This window comes from Coturnix japonica, chromosome 6 (assembly GCF_054131305.1).
Source record: "Coturnix japonica strain WE chromosome 6, WE-NBRP24, whole genome shotgun sequence".
In the NCBI taxonomy this organism is placed as follows: domain Eukaryota; kingdom Metazoa; phylum Chordata; class Aves; order Galliformes; family Phasianidae; genus Coturnix; species Coturnix japonica.
The window spans coordinates 32,251,136-32,273,246 of NC_140668.1; the positions used below are offsets into that span (position 1 = coordinate 32,251,136).

General features: G+C 39.3%; 2 protein-coding genes across 5 annotated transcripts; both read right to left on the bottom strand.

Moving 5' to 3' along the window:
- Window positions 1–326: 326 nt before the first annotated feature.
- On the bottom strand, window positions 327–10,847 carry LOC107319232 (fatty acyl-CoA hydrolase precursor, medium chain). Its single transcript, XM_085551132.1, has 15 exons — window positions 10,760–10,847; window positions 9,929–10,133; window positions 9,289–9,433; window positions 8,719–8,852; window positions 8,231–8,384; window positions 7,566–7,667; window positions 7,303–7,407; window positions 7,111–7,161; window positions 6,525–6,665; window positions 6,353–6,439; window positions 5,029–5,176; window positions 4,689–4,814; window positions 4,402–4,474; window positions 3,785–3,999; window positions 327–853 (listed from the first exon to the last, which is right to left on the bottom strand). The coding sequence occupies exons 1-14, from the start codon at window positions 10,827–10,829 to the stop codon at window positions 3,822–3,824; spliced, it is 1,719 nt and encodes a 572-aa protein (XP_085407258.1). The 5' UTR covers window positions 10,830–10,847; the 3' UTR covers window positions 327–853; window positions 3,785–3,821.
- Window positions 10,848–11,823: 976 nt separating this feature from the next.
- Window positions 11,824–22,068, bottom strand: LOC107319329 (liver carboxylesterase-like). 4 transcript variants are annotated; one of them, XM_015874062.3, is made up of 13 exons: window positions 21,826–22,068; window positions 20,141–20,345; window positions 19,710–19,842; window positions 19,311–19,444; window positions 18,657–18,810; window positions 18,414–18,515; window positions 17,554–17,652; window positions 16,957–17,097; window positions 16,044–16,124; window positions 15,010–15,157; window positions 14,329–14,478; window positions 12,515–12,587; window positions 11,824–12,353 (listed from the first exon to the last, which is right to left on the bottom strand). In XM_015874062.3, exons 3-13 carry the CDS (start codon window positions 19,821–19,823, stop codon window positions 12,164–12,166), a joined length of 1,386 nt encoding a protein of 461 aa, XP_015729548.2. In that variant the 5' UTR covers window positions 19,824–19,842; window positions 20,141–20,345; window positions 21,826–22,068; the 3' UTR covers window positions 11,824–12,163. The 4 variants fall into 4 exon arrangements, with proteins under 4 accessions (XP_015729548.2, XP_015729547.2, XP_085407264.1 ...); XM_015874061.3 differs by lacking the exon at window positions 21,826–22,068 and adding an exon at window positions 20,909–21,038; XM_085551138.1 differs by lacking the exon at window positions 19,710–19,842 and having other exon boundaries at window positions 21,826–22,000.
- Window positions 22,069–22,111: the final 43 nt, after the last annotated feature.

The following is a 22,111-nucleotide window of genomic DNA, read 5'->3' on the forward strand; positions in this document are numbered from 1 at the left end:
AAATGAACTGAAAGCAGGAGATTCTTCCTGCTGCAATACCATTATCATTACCCTCTTCAGGCAGATACGGGTAACTTAACAAGAAATTAGCTGGGCTTAGTAGAGAATGTTTGTCCCCTTTCCTATTATCTACAAGCAATGTGAATTCCAGCACTGCACTCCTGTTCCAGACGAGGTACCAAACAGTCAGAAATGTACAGCTACCTCAGCTGTAAAATTCACTCACAGATCAAAACTTTCTTTAAAAATCTCAGAGGACATTTCTGTTTATGAATCACACCAAAACCTCTGGAACACCACTGCTAGCTTTGACATGAGAAAGACAGTTTTACTTGCAAATCAAGTCTTTATTGATTTAGCTTTATTAATACAACAATGCTGCCACATTTTTCAGCAATGGCAAATCTACAGAAAAACCTGAGTAGCAGACAGATCTGTTAACTGTATTGCAAAGGAAAGGATTCTGCTGAGGACAAGGACTGAGGAAAAAGCACCAAGCGAAAATCGTTCCACTGCAATAATTACAGCAAATAAGCGTAAATATGAGAACTGCAAAGAAATGGTGAAAGGAAGGGACACATTATTTTACCCTCCAAAAATATTTCCAAGAATTCCTTTTGCTATCCTAAATACTATGCCTATTATGCATGTTTAGACGGTAAGTTATAGCTCTATAGTAACTCTCTTGTTTTCCATTCTTTTCCTAGTTGGCTTTTCAAACAACACCTTTTCCCAGAAGTCTACCTTCTTTTCCTTCAACTTTCTGTCTTTCCTTCGTTTTAGATTTATCTCCAAGCTTTTTTCATTTAGTCTGTAGGATGGCTGTTCAGCCAGACCTTCCCCATTGGGATTCCTGTAAACAATAAGAAAGAAAGAAAGAGTAAAACCCTGACAGTTGTTAGCAATCCAGAAATCATCACAAGAAGATTTCAGGGCAGTTGAACAAGATCAGCATAGTTATTCTACAGGCAGTGGAACTGAGGTGCGAGGCAGTGAGAGGATTTGCCTCTGTCCTTCCAGGAAACCAGAAGCACAACCAATAAATAAATAAACAAACCAACGTCTCCCGAGTCCCACTACAACTGAAGAAACTGGCCACATGGTTTAGTTCCATAGATCTCATCCCAGCTTTGTGGGACTGAAATTCTCAATTCTGGGTGTGATGAGGTAAAGCTTTCTTCATTCTGATACAAGAGGATGGAATTCCATCTTTTAGCATTTCAAGAATATTCCCTTAGATGTAGTTACACGTATGACCACGCGTAAATGCACCTCAGCATATCACAAAGACCATCTGCTGTTAGAATGCTTTCCTTATACATCTGAGAAAATAGTAAAAGAACCGTGCAGTGTTCTCTAGTTGTTCTCTAAGAGCAGGTCATTATAAGTAAAAACTAGATACAAAATATAAGCTAAATCAAAAGATTCTAGTAACAGATTAATTCATGCTTTTTACAACACAGCTGGATTGCTCTAAAGTTCACTGGAGTAAAAGGGAATACTTCAGTTTGCATGGACTTTGACACAGACCATGAACTACTGTGAAAGTGACAGTAATTAAAGAAGTAAAAGTGGTGAAAAAACTCCATATATTCTCATTCTCACAGTTTTCTTTCAAAATGAGAGCTGTACCTAATATGTTTCATGAGGAAGAAAGGACTGCTTTCTATGTAATGACAAAAAGCTTGCTGTAATACATTAGCATTTGCTAAATTTTTTGCAGCATATACAACTTCCTCTGCTTCAGAATCTGCATGCTATACTCTATCTAGAATGTAGAACATAGTTAAGAAATATTGAACCAATTCAAACAAGAGAAAGGGTTGTATTTTCATCTGACTGCTAATGTATGTACTATAGTCTGGTGAAAATTGAAGTAGTAATAATGAATAATGCCAGCAGTGTGAGAGAATCTTATATACAAATCCTGATGTTTAATTTCTTACCCTATAGGCCTATAATAGTACATACACTTAAAAGAAAAGCCAATCACGTTAAATTAAGAAGCAGCCACTTTTCCAGCCTGCAGATGAACATCCTGCCTGTAGCTCCTGTGTTTGTAACAGTTTACAGAACAGGAAAACATTTGTGATCCCATGGCTGTTTTTTGACAGATGCACTTCTGCTCACATGGAGGCTGTAAGAATGAGATCCAGGGATGCTCTCAATAAGGAAGAGCAGGAGAAACATACAACATACTGTGATGCCTATGACATATTCTGTAAATATATTTTCTTATAAATTCCAATATATTTCCCAATAAATTCCAAGATATAACCAGTATTACTCAGCTGGGCGAAACACTGGCTGGATGGCTGGGCCCAAAGATTTGTTGTCAATGGAGTTAAATCCAATTTGTGGCCAGTCATGAGCTGTGTCCCCCAGGGCTCAGTACTGAGGCTGCTTCTATTTAACGTCTTCATTAATGATCCTGATGCGGGGATTGAGTGCACCCTCAGTAAGTTTACAGACAACACCAAGTTGGCAGGGAGTGTTGATCTGCGAGAGGGGAGAAAGGCATCAGAGAGGGACCTGGATAGACTGGATCAATAGGCCAAGGTTAACTGTATGAGTTTCAATAGGGCCAAGGGTCGGGTCCTGTGTTTTGGTCACAACAACCACAGGCAACCCTACAGGATTGGGGAGGAGCAGCTGGAATGCTGCCTGATGGAAAGGGACCTTGGTGTACTGATAGACACATGGCTGAATATGAGCCAGCAGTTTGCGCAGGTGGCCAAGAAGGCCAATGGCATCCTGGCTTGTATCAGGAATGTTGTGGTGAGAAGGACTAGGGAAGTCATCCTGCCCCCATACTCAGCACTTGTGAGGCCTCACCTCGAGTACTGTGTTCTGTTTTGGACACCCCAGTACAGAAAGGACATTGAGGTGCTCAAGCAGGTCTTGTGAAGGTCTTGGAGAATATGCCCTATGAGGAGCAACTGAGGAACCGGAACTGTTTATTCTGGGGAAAAAAAGGCTGAGGGAAGACCTTACTGCTCTTCCAGTATCTGAAAGGTGCTTACAGCAAGAGTGGAGTTGGGCTCTTCTTGCCGGTGACAGGTGAAAGAACAGTGAGAAATGGCCTGAACTTGTATCAGGGTAAATTTAGGTTGGATATCAAGAAAAACTTCTTTACAGAAAGGGTTGTTAAGCACTGGAATAGACTCCCGAGGGAGGTGGTGGAGTCACCATCCCTGGATGTGTTTAAAAACTGTTTGGATGTTGTCCTCAGGGACGTGATTTAGTGAAAGGTTGTTAAGAGTTAGAGTTAGGGTAGTAAGGTTAGGTTGTGGCTGGACACAATGATCTTTAAGTTCTTTTCCAACTTGAGTAATTCTATCATTCTATGATTGTATGATTCCTTTGGATACCATAGAATCACAAAATGGCCTGGGTTGAAATTGACCACAATGATCATCTTGATTCCACTCCCCTGCTATGTTCAGGGTAGCCAACCACCAGACCAGGCTGCTCAGAGCGACATTCTGCCTGGCTGGGAATACCTTCAGGGATGGGGCATCCACAAACTCCTTGGTCAACGAGTGTCTGTGTATCACCACCCTCTGTGGCCTGTTTGAACCTGAAAGACTGATTTTTTTCTTCCATGTTTCATTATTGATTTTTATTTCCATAAGTATTTTGCACTTCCCTCTACTCTCCCTTTTCAAAAAAGGAAAGAATCAAGGGATGTTTTCCTGTGATTGTGACAACAAACTACACATTAGTGAGGTAGAAGAAAGTCAAGACTAAAATCTGCATTCCGACAAATTAATTTTGATCTTACTTCATGTTGTAAAAGGAAAATGTGTCCACTGCAGCTCTCACAATTCTGTGTGTTCTCTCCTTATTTCACTCCTCATTTGTTCTGTCAGCTGTACCCAAAACTCCATTTTGTCTTCTTTCAGCTTCTTTGATGCCTTTTGTATGAGGTCTATTTCCAGGTATCTTTCATCCAGATCATACCAAGGCCAGTGTACTAAGCCTTCCCCATTGGGGTTTCTGGAAACAAAAAATGGAAAGTTACCTACAAATGGAAATTAGTGCTCTGACTTCTCAACCTGAGATTGCTTCAGAAGACTAACAGGAACTCAGGTTACATGATTCTGGAACCGGAACAGATGGATGCTTATATCAAAATGCTCATCACTGGAATGGCAAACCGTTAATAACGTTTGCCATTGCACTGGGATCTAATCCTCCATTGCAGATACAAATAGCTCTAGGATTTTGTTGTGGATTGCATGTGCTTTCCAGAGTTTTTCTTGCACTCATTAAGAAGAGATACTATCTGTTTCAGTACTGATCTTACATTCTGCCATGTTTACAAGAACTACCATGCTGCTGCTATGCTTCAGGCTGCACAGACAAAACTTGAGCTGCAGTTAGCGCTACGAATCTCACCCGTTTCTAGCAAAGTTACTCCAGTATTTCATAACAGTTCTGCTAAGTTTATTTTCTTCTTCTGTAGCATTCCCTGCAAAGTGAGAGAAGAAATGACAATATTCAAAGATCAGTAATCAAAAAACAGCAGTCCAATCAATTCCAATACACTGTAACCAATACTACAGCAATGAGGATGTAGATTCTATTGTTTCTAAACAAACTTCTGTTCTGAAAATTCTGAGGTAAGCATAAATAATAACAATGTTGTTTCAGAAAGAATGGTTTAGCAAGCACAGATACATCACCAGCTAAGAACGGCTTTCCAAAGACAAAGGCAATCTCATCTCCGTGATCTGCTTTTACAAACTCGGGTGCTGTGGTTGAGCTTGGTCGATGCTGAAATTCATAGAAGTAGACTGGGTGGCCAGCATCTAACAGAAAATAAAATGAAAAACAAGTGCTAATGTTTCAAATGCCAGCCAACAGTGATGATAAACTTTCACTGCACGCTGTTTTGATAAAACGAAAACACTATCAGTTCTTTTGATAACAAAGTGTGATACATACATAAAGACCACAGACATGCTCAAGGATGGAAGACAACGCTTGTTTGAGAGACTTGTTTGAAGAGAATTGGAGACTCACCTCTGTGGTATCTGGCCACTTCAATGGCTGGGAAAACAAACACGTGATCTCCTAAAGCATCAAGAAGGCCATCTCGCACCTGAGCACGGCTCTGTGCTTTCCCCATGTATTCATTGAATACAAGATCAACAATGTCAGAAGGAATATCCTGAAACAAAAAAGAAAGGCATGACATGATGCTTCACGGTCTTGTGTGTTCTATAGGCGTTGTGTCATAACTGCTGTAAGAGGCCGTGCTTTTGCACTATAGCCTCAAAGTTTGCTGAAGATGGACAAGTCCAGGCGAGTTCTGGTAAAGGGTTGAGAAATCCTTTGACTGAGGGACACACATGGACAAGGCCGGGGGCAACCAGAGAGATAAGCTGCAGATGAATGCCTGTGATGTGTGCTTTTGTGTGGGATTACCTTGAGGAAGATGGCCATCTCAAGGGGTGCTGCACATGACCCTAACCCACCACCCAGGAATGTCACGTAGGCAGGAAAAAGGAGGATAAAAGAGAGATCGGCAACTATGAAGTTATGTTTTTTGACATGAGATTCCTCACAACGTGAACAAGGAGGTTTTCTGACATCTGATTCCTCACGATCTGACACCTGCATGCCAAAGAAGATGCCTGCATGCTGAAGAACAAGACAGGTATCCGGCTTCAGATCCCTTTGCTGCTGCTCTACTGCTGCCAATGGGCTCTCCTGGGCCTGCTCTGTGAGACCCTGCTGCTTCCTCCACCACCTGCTCTACGCTGACTGGCTTGCAGCTTGTGGCCAGCCACTCTGCTGCTGCTCTCCCCTGCGCTTTCACCTTGGACCAGCAGCAGGCCATGTGTGGGGACGCTGCTGCATCCAGGTGATGACTATCCCCGCTTAACACAGTTCTTGCTTTCTTCCTACCTTTCCTATCACCCACTCTCCCCTCCCCATCACCCATCTCAGTAGTCAACGCTCTCCCTTCCCCATCTTCTCGGTTGATTATTATTTGTAATAAACTGGTTGGACCAACAATTTGAACCGATGTTTCTTAATCTCATGCTGGGTATAATATATCAAAAGAACCTTGCCTCCCTCCTATAAATTGGAGAGAGACACCTGCCAGTAGAACAGATATCTTGGATAACCTAGGGTATCTTGAATGTCATGGAATCTAAGTTTTGTTATCTGCATTGCTCCTGGATTTCCAGTGAACTTTTTTTTAAAAAGATGAGTCAGTTAGGATAGAGATTTAGAGTTTCTTCTGTGTTGATCAACCACTGTTAGCAATACGAAACGCAGATATGAAATTATCCCAGTGTAGAAATAGCACTTGGTTGTTCTGGAAATGGTCTCTTACCTTAAATGATAATACAAACGAGCTCTGCAATACTTGACGTGCAACTTCCTTGTCCAGACCATGTGTAAAATCAGGAAATTTCATCATCTGCATGACAGTGAGGATAGAAGTTTATGACAAATCCTTATATCCACAAACTAACATCTAAATAAAGCCATTATAAGATTCTTACTTTAGGAATTACCCATCCAAATTCATAGTTATTCACTCCTATTATATATGGGACAGCATTAATTGTTTTTTCAGACAGTAGTTGCCTGGGACTCTTTGGAAAAAATACACCATCCACAGTTGAACTGATGAACATGGGATGCTGGAGAAACATAAACAAAGAAACAAAGTAAAAACTTCACCAAATGAACATCTCAAGGGAAAATATAAGAAATAGTAGTAGTCAAGCTTTCTTAATTTCCCTCAATAGATGTTTTGAACCAGAGAGGATTTCAGAACATGAACATTGCATTTTAAATATTAATGAAATGTAGGCTACTGTTAATTTACATCTCCTCTCAGTTAGAAATGTCCTAATATGAATGTGTGGAGAGGTTAGAGACAATCTAAGTTCTACACCAGACGTGCAAATAACATGAAAGCCGGCACTGTGATAACAAATTTAGAGGACATAATTATGATGTTAAGTAATGTTCATCTTCTTCAGGAGAAACTGTGACATCTCATACTTTTGTCTCTTCCCTTGGCACAGCCTGACAGTGAAACATGTGCATCTCAATGCCCATACAGAATTAAAGGGAAGGAACCTGTTCACAATTCTCAGGTGAGGTATGGCATAGTTGCAGTGTTGTCATATCCTGAAAACATAAAGAAGGGACATATTTTAGACAGATGTTAGATGGACTTTAAGTTGTCTTAATGTTACAAGACGTTTATAGCATGCTCTGTTATGATCAAATTTGAAATGTCCTTCATATACAAGGTATAATTTCACCTACCATTTTTAGAGTGATCTGTTCCATCTCTTCCTCTGTTTTTTCTCTTAAGCACTCAACCAGAGCAGCGGAATTGGACTTTTCACAACCAGATGCAGCAGCAATTCTCTGCAATCAATAAAAACAAGTCACATCCTCATTTACTAATTAACCAATATACTGTGGTTGCAATACCACAAGAAAGATATCTAATTCCACTTTTTGGAAGAATATAGTTTAAATTGTGCAAAATTATCAAAAAATAAAATATGCCACAAAATACCCACTTGTGCTTCCTCCTCAGGCTTTTCAGTGAATAAAGTCCTCATTACTGTTCCACTCTCTGAAATGGCCCTATGGAACAAGCCCCTTGCCAGCGGAGATAAGATCTGGAAAAAATCAACACCAAGCAGAAACAAGAACAAGCATTACTGGAAATGCATTCTGATCACTGACAGAGAATTTCAGTAACAGAAACTGCCCTTTTTGAAAAAAGGTAATCAGAGTTTTACTCTGTAGCCTCTGATCACAGTTCAGCCACTCAAAGGCTTTGGCAGCACTATCAGGGTTAAGATCATCCCCCTCCTCCCTTAGCCTCTTCCTATTTAGGCTCCATGGAACTACACCACATTCCAGATATGCATAAGGTATAACTGTCTAAGTCAGTCTTTCCAAAAAAATGATAAATTTTGCAAGTGCCAAAACGCAAGAATTCAAATTTGAAGAACACAATAAGTTTCTGGGTCTAAACTTCATATTTTGGGTAAAAAAAGAACATTTCAACAGTCAGGAGCTGCACTGTTATCACATTGTATATTAAACCAAGGTGATGTGTGGTTATCATAAAGCCACACACTTTTTCTCACTGATTTTTCATTTATGTACTAAGAATGACCATGGACAGTGTTTTTTTTTCTCAAATGATTAACATTCATGCTTGTGATGAACTCACCAGAGCAGATACACTGATTCCCCCTGCAGATTCTCCAAAGATGGTGACGGATCCCGGGTCTCCTCCAAAGTGTATGATATTTTCCTGAATCCACTGAAGAGCTGCCACTTGGTCCAAATACCCCCAGTTACCACGAGCATGCTTATCACCAGTGCTGGGAAGAAATAACAGATTTCTTTAAGTGCTTGATATGAAAGAAAACAACGCAGAGATGAAGACAATGTGCAGGATAAGGAAACAGCTGTTTAAGAGCATCTCTATATTTAATAAAGAATTGGCTTGAAAAGGGTTGAGATCAGAGCAGCAATCAAACCAGAACAGTCTCTGGAGCAGACCTGGGACTTGTAAGTTGCTGCCAACTGTTGCACGTGTAATTAAGAAACAGAGAGATTATTTGCAAAAACATGTATCCTACTGGTCTTTGCACAAAGGATTTACATGCACAGTGTTTGAATGCAGTTATCAAAACCAGAGACAGCACATCTTACCTAAAGTATCCAACAATACCCAGTCTGTACTGAATTGCCACAACTACCACGTTCTCAAAAGCCGCTAATGCTGAACCATCATAAGATGAAGCTGCTCCAAAAACTAACCCACCTCCATGGATCCACACAAAGACCTGGAAGGGTTAAAAACAGAAATGATTCAGCACAAGGAAGAGCTCCCTGTGATGCAGAGTAAATATCCCAGCATGTGCTCATGAGTCCTTCAGATTACATTTCACAAACAACCAAAGTCTTTCAAACTGGAGGCTGGCAGCCTCACAACACGTACTGATTTCATCAAATGCTTGAATTTTATGAATGCACCATGGCTATTCTCAGATTATTTACAGGAATTCAAACACTACCTATGTAAGGAATCAGTATGATTTTATCTGTAAATGGTTAAAAAACTGTGCCAGTAAGTTCATAGACTCAATAGGATATAAGTTTGCTGTACATGTATTATAATCCTCAGGAAGCTGTTCTAAGATTCAAGGACAGGCTTAATCTATCACATCAAATCACAGAAGCCATCAGGCTTGCTAGAGATTTTGTAATGATTTTCCTTACTGGCAGCTTCTCCTGTTTTTCTGTAGACACAGGTGTGTATATGTTCAGGTATAAGCAATCTTCAGACATCTGCAGAAGAACTTTTTCTTTTCTATTGGTAATAACATCTGAAAAAAACTGTCCTGTTACTTTGTCCTGAAGGCACCTGAAATAATAAGAGAAATAAAAATCAACAGAATTAAAAACATCTCACACCTAGAAGTGGAAATGTTTTGTATTCCTAGCAAAAAAACCTCAATCTTTAGTACATTCCTATACCGCTGCCATTGGAAATGGAGATTGTTTTTTTAAATTTATACCAGTTGAGTTGGCATGAGACCTTTAAAAATGGCCCATGGTCTACAGCAGTATAATTTGAAAACACCTGTAATATTAGGGATGTCAGAACATTGCAGAATACTTGCAGATGGATACAGCTACAAATCCCTTCAATTAAAATGCAAATTAATTACCATATAACTTCATTAGCTTTTTATACTGCAATTATGGGCATTAGGCTTGAGGCACTTAAAAAAGCAGTAGTACAAGTAGATATACACAAATACTTAAAATAAAAGCCAGAACAGATGTGTGTTTCATACATGACCAATCAGTCATGTGATACACAGGGAAAACTGTCCTTTAGTAATTTTTTACTTACATTGGTGGGTAGGAAGTGGCATCTCTGACACCTTTCCATGGCTCAGGTGGCTGGGGCTCAGAAAACCTCAGTGGTCCAACAGGAGGCTTAGCAAAAGGAAGTCCCAGAAAGACACTGACACTCCTCTCAGCTGCATCTACTTTCACTTGGTATCCTCGTGCAGTCCCGTATTTGGTCACCACTTCTGGTTGCTCAGCTTTTTGCCCTGGGGGTTGCGTGCACAACATCACATCATGGACTGGTCTACTAAAGAGCAACTGACGGCTTTCTGAGAGCTCTGGTGCCTGAATAAGCACCCACTGTTTGTTTCCACAACTCGTTTTCACACACAAGCCTTCAACAAACACTCATTGCTAGAGCTGACACAGTTCATAGACATAGAGCTGACATTAATTCACCCTCATTCTGTTAGTGTTCCCAGGTATGATCTCCCGCAGCAATGCCATGCATGCAGTATATAACCTGCTCACTCTCCACACACATCAGTAACTGGTTGTAGATCGCTGCTGATACTTAAAAGTCCATCGGACTGCCCTGACAAGGAAAAGGCATTTCCTGTTTTAGAAAAGGATCTGTGAGTGCACAAAAGACACAGTTTCGCAATAGGAATTTAGTGCATGTGAAAAAAATAATGAGACAAATGCCTGGAAGCAGACCAGAGAAAGAAACAAGGAGAAACAAGGAGCTCTTTGCTGGTCAGGCCTCAGTTCTGTGCAGCAGGGTTGGGAGCCCAGGACCTTCGTAAGGCTGGCATTCCCATGGGTATGTGAGCAGCACATGCGCTCTGACTCCTCACAGCAGGCAACAGTGAAAAACCCTTTGGAAGCTTACCAGTAGCTGCGAGTGCCGTGAGCCCGGCGGTGAGAATCAAGGACAGCAGCGTGTTCTTTTCAGTTGCCATTCTGCAGCCGACTCACACACTTACCTACTCTGTGCACTGCCTTTAGTACTCTGTAAGTGCAGCTGTTGCGCAAGACAAACACTGATTAGGAAAAGCAGTGCTCAAGCTGTGAACCAAATCGGGCAGGACCAGCCCTCAGCAACTGTCACGATGGAATGGCACTTCTCCAAGGGGAGTATAATGCAGCTTATCTGAGTATGGGAATTTGGGAACCTTGGGCTGTACACAATGGCCCCATAAATCTCATACTGGCTGCCTAGTGCTCCTTATTACTCCTCTTCACTGAACTTCAGGCAGCAGGGATTTGCTAAAAAATACACTGAAAGCAGGAGATTCTTCCTGCTGCAATACCATTATCATTACCCTTGTCAGCATTTCAGTCAGGATTTGCTTTAACTACACAGAGAACAAACCAAGAAAACTCTCCTACTAATGCACAGGGAGCATGGCTGGAGCAGACTCAGAATAACACATGGGAAGCAAGTACAACATAGAAGAGAAGTTCTTTGCAATGCTGAAATGATGCGATCCAGACTTCTTCTTGGCAGTCTAAGCTGAAATGGGAGCTTGAGTAATTCTGGCTTCCTTATTCTGCCTGTGACCCAGTGTGAAGAGACACCCTGGAACTGACAGTTGCACAAAGCGCAGCCTAGAGTGCCGTGTAAATAAAGCACCATGGAAAATACAGAAAGCACAAAGCTAACACTACCACAGCTGATCCTTCTAAGGCAGATACAGCTAATTTAAAAAGAAAGTAGCTGAGCTTAGTAGATAATGCTTCTCTCCTTTCCTGTTATCTACAAGCAATGTGAATTCCAGCACTGCACTACTGTTCCAGACGAGGTACCAAACAGTCAGAAATGTACAGCTATCTCAGCTGTAAAACTCACTCACAGAACACAACTTTCTTTAAAAATCTCAGAGGACATTTCTGTGTGTGAATCACACCAAAACCTCTGGAACACCACTGCTAGCTTTGACATGAGAAAGACAGTTTTACTTGCAAATCAGGTCTTTATTGATTTAGCTTTATTAACACAACAATACTGCCACATTCTTCTTCAGCAATGGCAAATCTACAGAAAAACCTGAGGAGCAGACAGATCTGTTAACTGTATTGCAAAGGATAGGATTCTGCTGAGGACAAGGACCGAGGAAAAAGCACCAAGTGAAAATCTTTCCACTGCAATAATTACAGCAAATAAGTGTAAATATGAGAACTGCAAAGAAAAGGTGAAAGGAAGGGACACATTATTTTACCCTCCAAAAATATTTCCAAGAATTCCTTTTGCTATCCAAAATACTATGCCTATGATGTACATTTGGATGGTAAATCATAGCTCTTGATTAACTTTCTTGTTTTCCATTCTTTTCCTAGTTGGCTTTTCAAACAACACCTTTTCCCAGAAGTCTACCTTCTTTTCCTTCAACTTTCTGGCTTTTCTTTGTTTTAGGTTTATCTCCAAGTATTCTTCATTTAGATTGTAGGATGGCCATTCAGGCAGACCTTCCCCATTAGGATTCCTATAAACAATAAGAAAAGAAGTGTGAATACAATCTCCAGCCCTCTGGGGAATACAATCACTGCAATTAGGAATGAATTAACATTACTACCGACACAGTAGGGAATCACTGGAAAGCAGAGACAATATTTTTATAGTAACTTATCTCAATATAATTCTCACCCGTTTCGAGCAAAGTTAGCCCAGTACTTCATTAGAGTTCTGCTGAGGTTCTTTTCTTCATCTGTAACTTCATCTGAAATACAAAAAACAGCATTTTTTGTCTATAAACATTTTAGTCTTGATACAACTTCCTGGCTACAACAAAAACACAACACCTGACATGTCAGCAATCCAGTAATCACTGCAATAAATTTCAAGACTTCAGAAATCATCAAGAGACTTCACGGATGAGATCAGCATAGTTATTCTACAGGCAGTGGAACTGAGGTGCGAGGCAGTGAAAGGATTTGCCTGTGTCCTTACAGGAAACCAGAAGCACAACCAATAAATAAATAAACAAACCAACATCTCCTGAGTCCCACTACAACTGAAGAAACTGGCCACATGGTTTAGTTCCATAGATCTCATCCCAGCTTTGTGGGACTGAAATTCTCTTTTCTGGGTGTGATGAGGTAAAGCTTTCTTCATTCTGATACAAGAGGATGGAATTCCATCTTTTAGCATTTAAAGAATATTCCCTTAGATGTAGTTACGCGTATGACCACACATAATTGCATCTCAGCATATTGCACACACACAAAAAAAGGAAATTTGTATGAGAATACTTTCATTATAAAGTTGTGTAGTCAGAACCATGCAGCATTCTCTAGTTATTCTCTAAGAGAAGGATACTATAAGTAAAACCTAGATACAAAATATAAGCTAAATCAAAAGATTCTAGTAACAGATTAATTCATGCTTTTTACAACACAGCTGGATTGCTCTAAAGTTCACTGGAGTAAAAGGGAATACTTCAGTTTGCATGGACTTTGACACATGAACTACTGTGAAAATCAAAAAAATAAATGGGGAAAAAGTTCAACTTTATATATTCTAATTCTCATGTTTTTCTTTCAAAATGAGAGCTGTACCCACTCTGTTTAATGAGAAAGAAAAGACTTCTTTTGGAGTATTGTTGTTTTAGGCATAAGCAAATAGTGGCAAGTGCTGGATTCAGAATATTTCTGAGGAGGTGAGCACCCTTCACTGAACCATTCAGTGATTGGCACATTCATTTCTGTTCTGGCAACAAAGGATTCTGCCTGAAAGAACTGGAGCCCATGCTTCCAAAAATCCTTCAAGAATGCCCCAGCTGTTATGGCAAAGGCAACTTGGCAAGCATGCTCTTAATTCTTCCTCAATGGACATTCCTCCATTTTTAAAAAAAGATGACTTATTAACTGAGTCATGGGATGAAACACTTTAGCCTAATTCTTAGACCATCATTCCAAAATTAAATCAAGAGAGTTCCATCCTTGCTCTAATGAACACAAGCTGGAACATTCCGGAAAACAGACTGTAATCCATTCTCTAAGGACTGAAAGCTAGTTGAGATTTCCCAGAAAGGGGGACACGTTACTTGAAATACTTCAAGCAAAGGAGAGAGGGAAAATTTCCTGTTTTCTGAGCACCCCACTTATCTCCCACTAGAGATTTAATCAATCTTTCCCTCAATTTATTTCTCAATCAAACCTCTTGAGGCAAATTCATGGACAGTGTCAGTAAAGGGACAGATAACTTGCTACAAAACATCAGCATTTGCTACATTGTTTGTAGCATATATCACTTCCTGTGCTTCAAAAACAGCATGTTGTCTTTGATCTAGAATGGAGAATACAGTAATACTAAACAAATTCAAACAAGAGAGAGAGAGATATTTTCATCTCACTGCTATCATGTGCACCATAACTGGATTTAAATGGACATAGCAATACTGAATAATGCCAGTAGTGAGAGAGAAATTTATAAATGAATCCTGATGTTTAATATCTTACCCCGTAGGCCTATGTCACCGGCTAGATAAGGTCCACCAAAGACAAAGCCAACTTCATCTCCATGATCGGCTTTCACATACTCTGGTTTAGAATCCTTGTATGAAGTGGGACGATGCTGATACTCAAAGAAGTAGGTAGGAGCTCCAGACTCTAGAAGATGTTACATTTAGAGAGTTGTAGGAGAAGTATATAAGTATTACCTTAAATATACAATGCTTTACAGGAAACTGGGCACATTTCTGAATGCAACACTACTCCCAAATGCATATTTGTATCTTTAATTAAAAATGAAGAATGCATAGTATTAAGATGATGAAAAATTCACCTTGGGAATACTGATAGAAAACAAAACCGAGATATTTCCCAGTTCTGCATATTTTAGTGTGCCTTGCCTACACTTAGGTGTCATTAAGTTTCCAGACTGCAGAGCTGCTGAATTCCCAAGCAGCAGTGGGCTTATGGGGAAAGTCCAGGTTCCTTCAGTTTCTAAGCTTGTATACTTCACATAGCAAACACTTGTGTTATCCTTTTCTTATCTCAGTGTACTGTAACTATGAGCCCAAGTGCAAAATACAAGTACAAAAGTAAAGACATCATTTGCTTGATGTAGTCCTGTACACCAGTAAAAAGTCTGAATGTCTTGTTCTGAGACTGTATTAAAGAGAGTGTTCACTAGCTCACCCCGGTAATAACTCAGTGTTTTAATAGATGGTATGACAATAAGGACGTCCCCCAGCAATTCCAGAAATCGGTCCCGTAGTTCAGCAGGATCATCTGTGTTTCCCAGATATTCATCCATTATTGCAGGCAACAATTCTGCTGGTAAATTCTAAACCAAATAAATAAATAAATAAATAAATAAATAAATAAAAATGGGAGTGTGGGGAGGGGGAAACATGGAAAAAATGTCACTTTCAATTAGCAGCTAAAAAGGCCATGTTGTAAACTTCAGATATTCCACAAAGGTAGAAAAGGATTGCACCCATACTGATGGAAAAGCATGATGGCAAACAAAATTCATTGATGTTTTTTGTGAAAAGCAAAATGAAACAACACAGCATGTCCCATACAAAATTTACAACAGAGTTATATGACCTAAAACTTGGTAGGAATCAAGTAATTTCCAAAAGTTTGGAATTTCACCCATTTTGACAATGTCTGGCATCTGTTTTCTTTAGGAGAAAAGAGACAGGAATAACAAGTCTGAGTTTTTGAAAGATGTGCAGACTATTAGACTACAGGGCAAGACCATCAGGATCTCTAAACACAGCTTTTGTTGCTAGTGTTACAATTTACTGTTTAAGAGATACATTTCAAAACAAAGAGCCCAAAATATTTTCAGAAGCTACTTTAAAAGCTGTATTTCATTTACTGAAAAACCCCACCTTGAAATCAATCGCCACGAAACTGGATATCAAATACTGTAAGGGCACCATTACAGTAATCCTACAAATACGTAATACAAAAATGATGGTTCAGATTTCTTGAAGGAAAAAGGTACTTCCCAGAATCCAGGCCTGACTCAGCCCTATTTCTGATTAGCTCTGTACACTGTAGTCCTCCTAGCTTTGCTTTGCTGGGATTCTCCCCAAATTGTAACGGTACCTTGAGCCTTAGCAACACTTGATGCAAGCAAAAATTAGAGAACACAAATCTAGTATATGCACCAAAAAGAGGTTTTACTTGTTAAATTAGATTAGTACAACAATTCTTACCATCATTGGTAGTAGAAACTCTAAAGCTGAAGTGATTGATTTTTTATCACCCACATCCCTCAAAGCTGGGATTGTTGATGTCTGCACAGAAAAAAAATAAATGTTGCTAGAGCCATTTAACTTCTGCATAGCTTTCATATTTTAACAACTACATTCTGCTTTATTACTAATTGTATTTATTTCTGAAGCATCATATCATACGCAAAAATGTAGGATAATGTAGCAACTGTCTTCGAGAGCTTGTATTTACTGCAGCATACGTTTCATTTATGAATGTTACTATATCAGCCATTCTATGTGCTTTATCCTTAAGTCAACACAGTCAACACAGTTCAGAGATTTCTAAGACTAGGGAGCATTTGGGCAAAATTTAAGCAACGAGCTTGTTGTGTCTCAAAGGCTTATTTTCCCTCAGGTAGGAGAGATCCTGTTTGGATCACTGGCAGCCCCTCTCCCAGAGACTCATGAGTACTACATAAATTCAGAACAAATGCTTTGTATTAGAAAGCTAAACATGAATACTTATAAAATAAAGAGGATAAGAAAGACACCCCCTATATTTTGCTGTGCTATATAGCAACTGTTCTCTTGAGGTTACCCATAGAATTTTATCTTGCAGAGTAATAAGCTTATGACTGCATCATTATTTTTCACTTTCTCTGCCTGGATAAGGCATTAAACTTAATTCTGACAGTTCAGCATGCAGGATGGAGCCTGTCTTACTGATTTGTGACCAACTGCTTCTGAGTCTCTACCAAATCACAATGAAAGCAAAATTTGCTTTGTATATATTCTCAACAGTGCATACGTAATAAGCGTCCTACAAGCAAAGACCTCACCTACTCTTCTCAGAATCACCTGCATTATTTAATACCAACATTCCAAAAAAACCAAAAAACAAATGTTAAATTACAGATCTAATATTCCAGCCAAATTCATTATTGGTGACTCCTATCATAACCGGGACGGTGTTAAATTCTTTTCCAGCCAAAATATCTTCAGGTAACTTATGAAGAAATACTCCATCCAAAACTAAGGGTAGAAATGGGATTTCCTGAGGGAGTAGAAAAAACATCAAATTACTTGTTAATAATATTTTCACCTTTTCCTTCAAATAACATAATAAAACATCCACATTTAGTGTTCCAGGTGCAAAAAAGGGCTTTAGGAAATCTGGGTACCTATGGCCACTGTACCACACAATTAGAGTTTTCCACAACAGTAAGAAATGCCAGCCCAGTTGGGGTATATCAAGATATAATTTAATGGTTTCCTGATCCTGTACTGTTTGCACCTGACATTCAGATATATTTCTGTTTTACAGTTGCTGTGACACTTCACTAAAAACAGTCTTAACTAAAGAAAATGTCTGTGAGATAATTTGAATATTTGGGTGCACTTTGACAAAAATTCAGAGTAATTAACTTTGGAACAGGTCAATCATTAACTCTGGTCAGAAGCTGATCTGAAGTTTTGCAAGTGTGCCGTTACTAAGTAAAGTTTCACTCACCGTACTGTTAAAGACTATATCCATTGCTTCCTGCTTCCTCAAGCAGTTTACTAGTGAGAGTGAACTGCTACTCCCACACTTAAATATCTTGGCAATTTTCTGAAAATTGTTAATGAAGACAAGAACTGTTAGCTATGAGTTAGTCTTTAAGGAATTTACATCTTCAAGTACTTTATTTTACTAGAGATTCTACAGTCAGATCATTAAGACAATTCTTTTGCACTTTTGTGCTGTATTTCTTTTCACCATTATACAACAAATCATGCCATAGAGATAATATGAAATTGTAACGAAAATCAAGTAAGACAAGGAAATTTGGAGAATCAGCTTGTGAGTTTCAAATTGTTACTGCCTACGGCTTCAGGAAGAGAAACAGAAAGATACTTTCACTTCAAGGCGTTTTGTTTGTTCTGTTTTGTTTGCTTTTACTTCAAATTAAGCCTCTCCACAAAATACCATAGCTGAATAAAAACTGCTTATTCGGGATTCCTGTTAATCTTTCCATAACACATTCAACCATTATTATGTAAGTGACAGCATGCGTGAAATTGGACATACACCCAGCTAGGCATGTGTAATTGAAAATACTTAAAACAAAAAAATGCAAACATCATAATCTCACAACTGCATAACCTATTTCCAACATCAAATGAGCATGGCAAGAGTGAAAATATATAACACTATTTGAATTAAAATCTTACTTAGTGCTAATCTACTTATCTATACATATGCCTTGAAAATAACCCTAATCAACTTGTATGCATAATATGCAATCAGATTTTCCTCTTCTTTTAACCAAATAATCAGATATTAGAAATACTTTTCATTGTAGAAGCTTTAAAATGAAAAAATGATCCTACCTTAAGATCTGCTGAAAGAAGTAAATCTCTATTAGAGGGAAGTAGAACTCCACTCTCTAATATTGCTCTATGAAAGAGACCCTTTGACAAAGTAGATAAAACCTGCGAGATAGGGAGGAACAGAAAGCATTTATTCTACATCACGGCCCTTACTCCATAACAATTTATTCGACTGCTGCATTCAGTGGGGAAATACCCCTGAACATTTTAAAAGACATTTTAGTGTATCTATTGCATGCTTACATGTGCAAAAATACTGCAAGATCCCGCAGATACACCAAAGAGTGTGACTGATCCTGGATCCCCACCAAAGTGTTCAATATTTTCCTGGATCCAGCGCAGAGCTTCTACTTGATCCAAAAATGCCCAGTTCCCACGAGCATGTTCATCACCAGTACTGCAAGAAAAGCGGTATAACGGAACATCTCAGGAAGAGTAATACTTCTTATACCGGAACAAAATTAATCCTACCAATTTATAGTTTGTGCAGTTTGGCCAAGGAAAGATCTGCACAGCCTACAATCAAAAGACCTTCACACATCTAAGCCACATCTAAGATCCATGGTTGTTCACTCATACATTCCTCGCATTTCAGGATATGAATTTTTGCTTTACACATCACTGGATGAAGGAAATGGCAAGAAGGAACACCCTACAGACACTCAAATAAGCTCAACTATGACTTGATATTAGGCTATAATGAAATGGCAATACAAACAGAATTTAAGGACCAGATTCTTAGTGTTCTCATATCTTAATGTCAGACAACTACACACATTTGAATCACCGTGCCAGTGGGAAACTTGTGTAGTAATTCAGCTGATTTAGAAAACGAAACCACTTATGCTTTAAGCAAGATAGAAGGTATCTAATAAAAAGTGAAATGGGTCACCTTACTTGAAAAATCCAAGGAGTCCAAGTCTGTACTGAATTATTACTACCACAACATTCTCATAGGCTGACAGTGCTGAACCATCATATCTAGAAGCACCGCCAAATACAAAATTGCCTCCATGGATCCACACCATTACCTTTGAGGGAAAAAAAAAAAGGGTAAGACATACATTACACATTGGTTGGCAGGTTTCATTTGAAAACAGAAGACAACAGAGAATTATTAACTTCAAACCACTGAAAGTCCATGGGAGCTTAATTTCATGTTGGTGGACTATGAATTTTGCATAAAATTTGTCTTGCTTATGCAGGACAACATTTTCAAAAGCAATTAAGGGGCTTAGGAGTCATGATTAGATACAGACCTTGTAGAACACAAGGTTTCACAGTGGGTTTACATACAGGTAATTTCTTCTTGTTGTCTGCAGGGCTATAAACATTTAGATACAAGCAGTCTTCAGAAGTTCTGAATTGAATGTGCTTTTCTTTAAAATTTTTTTCAGCTTTTTTCAACATGGCCAGATCTTGAGGACATCTTCACAAGAGAAAGAAAGAATCTGTAGTTATTAGTAATAAAACTGAAATATCAACTATGTACCAAGGATAGACAAAAGACATTTCTTTTATCAGACTGAATTTCCACTTGGCACTTGAACTGTCTGTTACTTACAGGAATCCTTACGTTTCCTAATCCCACAGTTCTTATTAAATACCCCACTACCAGTCAATGCAAGCACATTACTAAAAATCCTACCTCTGAACACTAACAAATATTACAGTACTGACAAACATGAGCAAGTACAATAAACACAAGTTAAATGAACAGCTCTCACAGCGGTGGGTAAGAAGTTGCATCTTTCACATCATTCCAGGGTTCAGGTGGTTCAGGTGGGGAAAACCTCAAAGATCCAACAGGTGCTTTTGCAAAAGGAATCCCAAGGAAAACGTTTACAAGTCTGTCTGTTCCTTTCACATTCACTTGTTTTCCTCTGAGCCGTCCATGTGCAATAGTCACTTCTGGTTCAGCAGCCTTCTGTCCTAAGTTGCACATAAGCCAGAAGAATTAATTTGCATTTTCATAACCATCAGAGAGATTTTTCACTGAGGCTTTTTTTAGGGAACAACTAATTTTGAAGATTTCAGCTTGTTCAATTTTGTTTTCATTTTACTTATGTGCAATGACACTCCCCCCACCCAAAACTTCCATAGCTGGCTCTGTTTATGACAGCTGGATCTCGGTATGACACAGTTTACACACTGTGCAAAATCACAAATCTTAGAAGCTGTTTCAGAACAAACAATAACTGGCAAAACCATCAACATTTTTTAAATTCACCATTCAAAAAAAACAATATCCTTTCAATAAACAACAAGCCCTTTTATCATTTTCATAAAAGCATCTCAAAATGGTTTCATTTAAAAAAAAAAGTCACTTTTGTGCTGAGCTTCTTAGGATCCTTTTGCAGATTGCTAATACAAATACAGGAGAAGTACTGCCTTTGAAAACTACTACCCTGTAATTTATTAGTGCAGTTTGTTTCCCCATTGGCAGTTAAAGAAATAATAATCAAAAATCCAAATCAAAAGACTTTGCATCTCACCTTCTGTTCCATAAATGATGAATGTTATACCACAAAACAAGATATAAAGCAAAGAAATCTGGGTTTGAGGAGACATTTTTCTCCCAGGTTGGATTCCAGGTTATTTTCTGTTCTCTATGCGGAAGACACTGGTACAAAGGTCTCTGCTGACTGTGTAGTAGGGAGTACAGCTAAATCCCCTTCTGAAAATGCACCGCATTAGCACTTTCAGAGCTGTTACTGAGATGGAATACAAATACAGTCCCTTAGTGTAACACACCTAATCATTACCTGATCCTGATGATGGATGATTTGGCCTCGCATCAACTGTGAACAATAAAAGGTCTTATCCTCATTAATCTGTTTTTAATTCTACAATCCTCTGCACACCTCAATTCCCTCTGAAGTATTTACTACTTCATATTTTGAATAATATCAGTGCTACAAAGCAGTGAAATTTCAAAGAGTTTCAGAAGTACTGACTTACAATTCCTGTAAAGAAATGAACACAACAAAAAGCATGGTTGCAGATTACAAATAACTAGGAAGAAAGGAAGAAAGAAAAAAGCTTAGCTATTGCAAAGGTTTGATGAACGCTGGCATATCTGCACCACAATTGGCATGGTACGTGTGCTTTTCTGCAAGAACTGGCCTCCAACTTCCAAAGTAGTTTTTTAACACTTCCGCATATTTAAAATTAAATGAGATATTAAAGCTCCAGCACGAAGACACGTAAAGCCTGCAAAGCCATCTTCTCCACCACAAATGGGTGATACATCCTGCAAGCTCACCCTGTCTTGAAACACAGATTTGTCAGTTGGTTCTTCTTTAGATGCTTTTTCACCATAACGAGTTTCTCCTCAAAATACCAAAGCAGGAAGTGAGACCTATCAGCTCAAATGAGCTCTGGGCTATCCCACATAACAGCCCCTGCTCACCTCAGCAGCTTGGGCCATCACCTCCTTATCCTTTTTCTCCCTCTTCTCAGTGAACAAAATCAGTATCAGGTGTATTAGCAAAACGTTTTTAACACGCAACTCAACTCCCCCGCAGCACGGAGCTCACCTCGATGCCCCACAGCACCCCCCCCTCACCCACACCCCCATACCCCCCGCCCATCTCCTCTCCCCGCCGGCCTCAGCCCCGTTTCGTGCTGTTCCATCGCTCCCCCACACAGGGGCACTCTCGCACAAGCCGTGCCCGCCCGGTGCGTTGGTGAATCTC

Coding starts and splice junctions, on each gene's coding strand:
- LOC107319232 (XM_085551132.1), bottom strand. CDS start 10,829: ATGGCAACTGAAAAGAACACGCTGCTGTCCTTGATTCTCACCGCCGGG. Junction 9,434..9,928: donor GCCACTTCCTACCCACCAAT/GTAAGTAAAAAA, acceptor TTATTATTTCAG/GTGCCTTCAGGACAAAGTAA. Junction 4,815..5,028: donor AGTGGCCAGATACCACAGAG/GTGAGTCTCCAA, acceptor ATTTTCTGTTAG/ATGCTGGCCACCCAGTCTAC.
- LOC107319329 (XM_015874061.3), bottom strand. CDS start 20,984: ATGTCTCCTCAAACCCAGATTTCTTTGCTTTATATCTTGTTTTGTGGT. Junction 17,653..18,413: donor TTCTTTCAGCAGATCTTAAG/GTAGGATCATTT, acceptor AACAATTTTCAG/AAAATTGCCAAGATATTTAA. Junction 16,125..16,956: donor TTGGCTGGAATATTAGATCT/GTAATTTAACAT, acceptor TTTTCTGTGCAG/ACATCAACAATCCCAGCTTT.